At 44.4% G+C, this 6,020-nt stretch overlaps 1 protein-coding gene across 11 annotated transcripts in view; it reads left to right on the forward strand.

Moving 5' to 3' along the window:
• Nucleotides 1-5,626, forward strand: part of adam9a (ADAM metallopeptidase domain 9a) — a 22,836-nt gene extending 17,210 nt beyond the window's left edge. The window contains exons 22-26 of one of the 11 annotated variants that reach the window (XM_081611016.1): nt 203-232; nt 903-970; nt 1,056-1,388; nt 1,431-1,544; nt 1,587-5,626. In XM_081611016.1, the coding sequence (XP_081467142.1) occupies nt 203-232; nt 903-970; nt 1,056-1,125 (168 nt within the window). In that variant the 3' untranslated portion in view covers nt 1,126-1,388; nt 1,431-1,544; nt 1,587-5,626. Of the gene's footprint in view, nt 1-202; nt 233-902; nt 971-1,055; nt 1,545-1,586 lie in introns of all 11 variants that reach the window. The other 10 variants (XM_081611020.1, XM_081611023.1, XM_081611019.1 and 7 more) reach the window with 10 other exon arrangements.
• The last annotated feature ends 394 nt before the right edge of the window (nt 5,627-6,020 follow it).

Below are 6,020 nucleotides of genomic sequence, written 5' to 3' on the forward strand. Positions count from 1 at the left end.
GTGTGTGTGTGTGTGTGTGTGTGTGTGTGTGTGTGTGTGTGTGTCTCTATGTGTGTGTGTGTGTGTGTGTCTCTCTGTGTGTGTGTGTCTCTATGTGTGTGTGTGTGTGTGTGTCTCTCTGTGTGTGTGTGTATGTGTGTGTGTGTGACTGAATGATAATTGGAGCTAATTTAACAAACTAACATCTGGTGTTTTCTCTCAGCATCAAGCTCAGCTGCTGCCGCCGCTGCAGGTAAAATCCTCTCACCTCACTGCTGCAGGAGTTACAATAATATTAACAACAATAATAACAATGATAATAACAATAATAATGATAATAATAATGATAATAATAATGATAATATTAATAATGCAGTCACAGCTCTAATGTCTGTTCTGTCTCAAACTTTGACCTTCTGGCATTTTGACTTCACCGTTTTGCTGAATAAAAATAAATTGAGCTGGACTGAAGGCGAAGCTCCTTATAGTTGGACGTCTGTCTGTTGGACAGACGTCCCCGATGTCCCTGATGTCCCCGATGTCCCCGATGTCCCTGATGTCCTGCAAATCCGAGACATCCTCCTTTTTGTTCCTACATAGTTTTTATCTCATTACTTTCCAAAAGACACAAATTAGAATTTTTTTAAATACAAACAAAAAATTGGAAAAACTACTTAATAGCAATAATATTAATAAAGATTTATTGGGGAAAATGAGAAAAATTAATGAAATAAATTCAGAAAGACTGAAAAGAAACTGAAATCATGTTTTTCTTTAAAGTTTTTCATGATTTTTCTCAGCGGCGTCTTTAGTTTATATTTATTTTAGTTTTAACTGATAAAACATTTTAAACGTTTTCTGCTCTCAGTTTGGAGAAGATTCAAACGGATCGACGGATATTTTACTTCCTGTTGTGTGTTCAGGTGGTGGAGACCAGTGAGACCAGTGAGAGAGCTCCGCCCTTCGCTGCACGGCCGCCGCCGCCGCCTCTGTAGGGACGCTTACCTGGCCTGCACACCTGCACACCTTGATGAGGAGCAGAAACCTGACATCTTGTCTGTCTTTGTCTTCTGTAGAAAACCGAAACCTTCTGCTGCATCTCAGCCTCTGGTGCCTCAAAGACCCGCCCCCGCGCCGCCCGTTTAGCCAATCAGGAGCTTCCTCTCGACTCCGCCCTCCTCTTCCTCCTGACCTTCAGTCTGCGCTCTCTGGTTCCTTAGCAACACCCAGGGAGGGATCAGGGAGGCGGAGCAGCCGGACTGGGACTGGGCCGACAGGTCGGACTGGGCCGACAGGTCGGACTGGGACTGGACCGACAGGTCGGACTCGGACTGGGCCGACAGGTCGGACTGGGACTGGGCCGACAGGTCGGACTGGGACTGGACCGACAGGTCGGACTGGGCCGACAGGTTGGACTGGGACTGGGCCGACAAGTCCAACTGGACCGACAGGTCGGACTGGGACTGGGCCGACAGGTCGGACTCGGACTGGGCCGACAGGTCGGACTGGGACTGGGCCGACAGGTCGGACTGGGACTGGACCGACAGGTCGGACTGGGCCGACAGGTTGGACTGGGACTGGGCCGACAAGTCCAACTGGACCGACAGGTCGGACTGGGACTGGGCCGACAGGTCGGACTCGGACTGGGCCGACAGGTCGGACTGGGACCGGGCCGACAGGTCGGACTCGGACTGGGCCGACAGGTCGGACGGGTCGCAGCAGGACTGAACCGAAGCGGCTCTTTCTTTGGTTCACCTTGACCTGGTCAGGTGACCTCTGCTGTAGCCAAACCAGCCAATCGGATAAACCACATAGCAGCTAAACACACAGTTCATGTTCATAAAGCTGTTACTGGAGCAGAAATAACGCCGAGTTCACTCACTGCCACCCGGAGCAGTTACATTCAGATTCCACTGGGGCCGTTACCTGGGCTCCCAGTGTTCCCAGTTACATGATGGTAAACCTTAGCAGAAACACTGGCCCAGCTCTGGTGCAGTTTTATGATGCAATCAATCAATCAATACTTTATTTTGGTAAATTGCCCACGTTAAACACAAACAAAACAACATTAACAAACCCATCATTTGCCAAAGGGATGGGCTGAACCCAGCTCATTCCTACCTGTTTTATACAACAACCTGCCAAGATTTCTACACAAACATATATACATTTACCATATGCAATAAAATGATCATATTCCTTCATAAGTTTTACAGAGCAAATCATCAGTACCCATAAAATGCTAATATGCCATTCCCATCAGCTGCCGAGCTGTTAGCCTGTAAGCTAACAATTCATTAACTGACTGCTAATATAGCAACTTATAGCCTTGATATTTATATAGATAAATATGGACAGAAAATACTTTAACTTTCCAATCATTCTCTAAAATTATTAAAATATCCAATTTGGGTGTTAGCAGCTGATGCTAACTACATTAGCATGCTACGTTATCGTTCTCCAGACTGAGCAGCAGTATTTTTAATCAAACTGTTTAAAACGTTTCATACAATGTTTGCGTTATTACCAATAAATATTAAAAACATGCTAAATCAGTAATATTTACAACCCTGTCAGAAAACCACCGTATTTGTCTAGTAAGTGTTAGCATGCTAACATTAGCATCTTCTGTTACAGCAGTGGTGAATTAGACTTGATGACAAAAGTTTCAAACACTGTTTCAGTGCTTTTGTGATATTTATTAGCGACAATTCTGTATTGTCTATTAATTAAATCATATTTAATATTTAAAATATCAGAAAACCACAATTATGTTAGCATAGCATTAGCATCTTCTGTTCCGGTGGCAGTGAATTAGACTTGATGAAAAAGTTTCAGGGCTTCCATTAGTGTATGTTTTTAACGATAATGAATAATCTATTAATCCAACCAATAATCTTTAATTATTGTGGATTTCTTTATCTGAAAGCCACAATTATCTGAGGACTTATTGTTAGCATGCTAACATTAGCGCTTCAGTGCATCAAGACTTAATGGCATGTGCGCTTTTTGTAAATTTTTGCCATGTTTTGAATTTGTCTGGAAACACCAGAAAAATGTGGCAGAGGGTGTGAATTTTAACTGTTAGCATGCTAACATTAGCATTGCTGCAGCTGCATACTGGACTTTACTGGAGTAATTGTCTACATCACCCAGTAAAGGAGATGTTTAATAAGAAGGAGCATGACATCTTGCCATTAAAAAGAAGGTAGCCTCGCTCTGATTGGCTGGTTTGTGTTGCAGGGGGCGGAGCCTTCACCTGGTTTCTGTAATCTTTTCTAGTTAAAGAGCCTGCGTTGTCGTGTTGAACTGCAGCTCCGCTCAGCACTGTCATAGGAATGTAGCGCACCCTACAGGCGCCGTGTGGAGGTGCGTTTAGTTTCAGCACCCCGCCCCGCCCGGCTTTCTCCCAGTATGCAACACGAGGAGCTCAGGGCGGCTCAGACTTTTGGTTTTCCATGTGTGGTTCGCAGCGTCTGCACGATTTATGCAGCAGCGAAGAAAACGTGTCTGCAGCGCTGCACTGACTGGACCTGGACCTGGACCCGGATCTGGGTCTGGAGCCATGTCTGGATCTGGATCTGGATCTGGATCTGGATCTGGATCTGGACCTGGATCTGGATCTGGACCTGGGTCTAGATCCATGTCTGGACCTGGATCGGGACCTGGTCCTGGACCTGGTTCTGGACCTGGATCTTTATCTGGATCTGGTCCTGGACCTGGTTCTGGACCTGGTTCTGGACCTGGTTCTGGACTTGGCGGACTCTCCCTGCTCTTCTTTGCACAGAACCCTGAGGACTCTGCGTTAGGGCTAACTAACTTTGTGCCAACTGACTCTTGGATGCCAAACCGAGACGTGAGGCGGGAAGAAGCGCCGGTCGGCGCCGGCCGGGCAGAAGTGTCCAGTCAGCGCCATCCGGTCAGTGCCGGCCATCCGGTCAGCGCCGGCCATCCGGTCAGCGCCGGCTGGTCAGCGAGGAGGAAACGACTCAGATCTCATGCTGAGGCTCAAACCAGCTGGACGCTCAGACATCATGTTCAAACACGTCGACTCCTCCTGACCCTCCACTAGGACAGGATTTAAAAGCTGGAAACTGATTGGTTTTTTAAAATCATTATTTCTCCTCTGTCATTTCAGTACGGCAGCCAAGAAGGGACAAATCTACCCTGGGCTCTTAATCAGATTTGTACAGATAATTTTGACCTCCAGTTTATTTTGTACCTCTGGTTTGATGCTGATTCTGCGACTCGGTGCTTTAGACGCTGCACATTTCACCAGACGTCTGCGTTTCACAGAATGCTGCGTAGCTTCTGCTGAGCGGTTCGTCCCGGCCGTAGCTCTGGCTCAGGTGATCCATGTCAAGAATTAAATATGAAAAATATAAAATATCACCCAGAGATATCATCAAAACATCAGCTGCTAATACGCGTTTCTTGTTTGGTAATTTCCAGTGGTGGACACATTTCTGCTAATGTGCTAACATTAGCAACAGCAGAGCTAATACGTCATTCTTTTTAGCTTTTGCTAGCTTTGAAAGCATTTAGCATACTTAGCTTCCCCTAAATTAATTTGTCCATATAAATTATAAAGCACTGATTTAATTCACTGTTTTGCAAATTGAATTCAATTGAATAAAATTTGACGCCTGTGATTTGGACGTTTATAGTCATGCTTTTATTTTGACGGGGGTGAAGATGCAGCAATTCTGTTTCCTCACATTCTATTTTTAATCAAGAAACTTTGAGCAGCTGGCAACAAACAAGCAGCAACGTTGGTGTAGCGCTTTAGCGTTAGCTTATGCTAAATACCATGTTGTTTAGCGTTAGCAGAGCTACTGTGTTGGGGCTTTGGGGTTAGCGCAGCTAGCTTTGCAGTTAGCCGTGCCCACCACTAAACCTGCAGGCTGTCAGCAGGGGGCGCTGGTGCACACAGTTGTCACTGTACAATACAATAAAGGACCATAAACACGAAGGTCAAGAATATTTCCATTAATAATAAAACTGAGAATCTGAGATTCAACTGAAATTCACTGAAACTGACGAGTTTTCACCAGAGCTTCTGGTTGCATTTAAACTTTATACTGTTAAAAGTACGTTCAGCAGAGCAGAAACAGTCATACTGCAAATATATTCACAGTAAATAATAAATGAAAGAAGTTGTTTGTAGGTGATCTGCCAGAGGTTAAAGCCATATTTTAAAATCTGATGGTTCGAGTCCAAACATGAATTTGTCTAAAGCTGATGGGTTTGTTCACCGTGTCGGTCCTTCAGGTCAGAGGAAATATTCACTCTTTACGTTTATAAATCGATAATATATATGGATATAATTCACGGGTGTTGAGGAATATGAAGTAGGGCTGATGGATGTGAGCTCGTTTCATTGGTGAACCTGAGAATCTTATTTTACTAAATGGTTTTATAGGATTTTTGTTTGTTGATTCTGTTTCTGGTAAACATTTCCTGTTTTTATGTCGGGTTTAAATAAAACTCTTCCTGCCCCGACTGGAGGTCAGAAGTTCACACGTTCATTCGTCCGGACAGGAAGTCTGACTGTTTTTAAACGGGGATGCTGGTGGACCCACTGCGGTTGCTACGGCAACAGTGATGTATTTCAGCTCCGTAATTTAATAAACTTGATTAAATCTGAGTGTGTTGGTTTGAATCATGTCGGATGCAACTTTGAGCAGGAAACATTGAAGAACGTGTAGAAATGTTTCTGGACCGCTCAGTTCGTTAAGACAGGAAGCGCAGGTTCTTATTCTCTGATCTACACAGACTCGAATATTTACATAAACCTTATTTAATGAGGTCAGAGGTCTGGGAAGGCATGATGCTGCCACCACCATGCTTTTCTCCTCCAGACAGTCTGTGACCAAACGGCTCAGTTGTTACCTTACGCACCCAGACAAAAACAGGAAACTTGAAATTCCCACTTCTGCGTTCCCGTTATACGCATATTATTTTTTAATTTGTACATTTTATGCAGTTCAATATACTTGGGGTTTAGTTACTCTATAAAAAAGAATGTCTTTATTTCAAAT

Source organism: Poecilia reticulata, chromosome 9 (assembly GCF_904066995.2).
Source record: "Poecilia reticulata chromosome 9, P_reticulata-male-v2, whole genome shotgun sequence".
In the NCBI taxonomy this organism is placed as follows: Eukaryota; Metazoa; Chordata; class Actinopteri; order Cyprinodontiformes; family Poeciliidae; genus Poecilia; species Poecilia reticulata.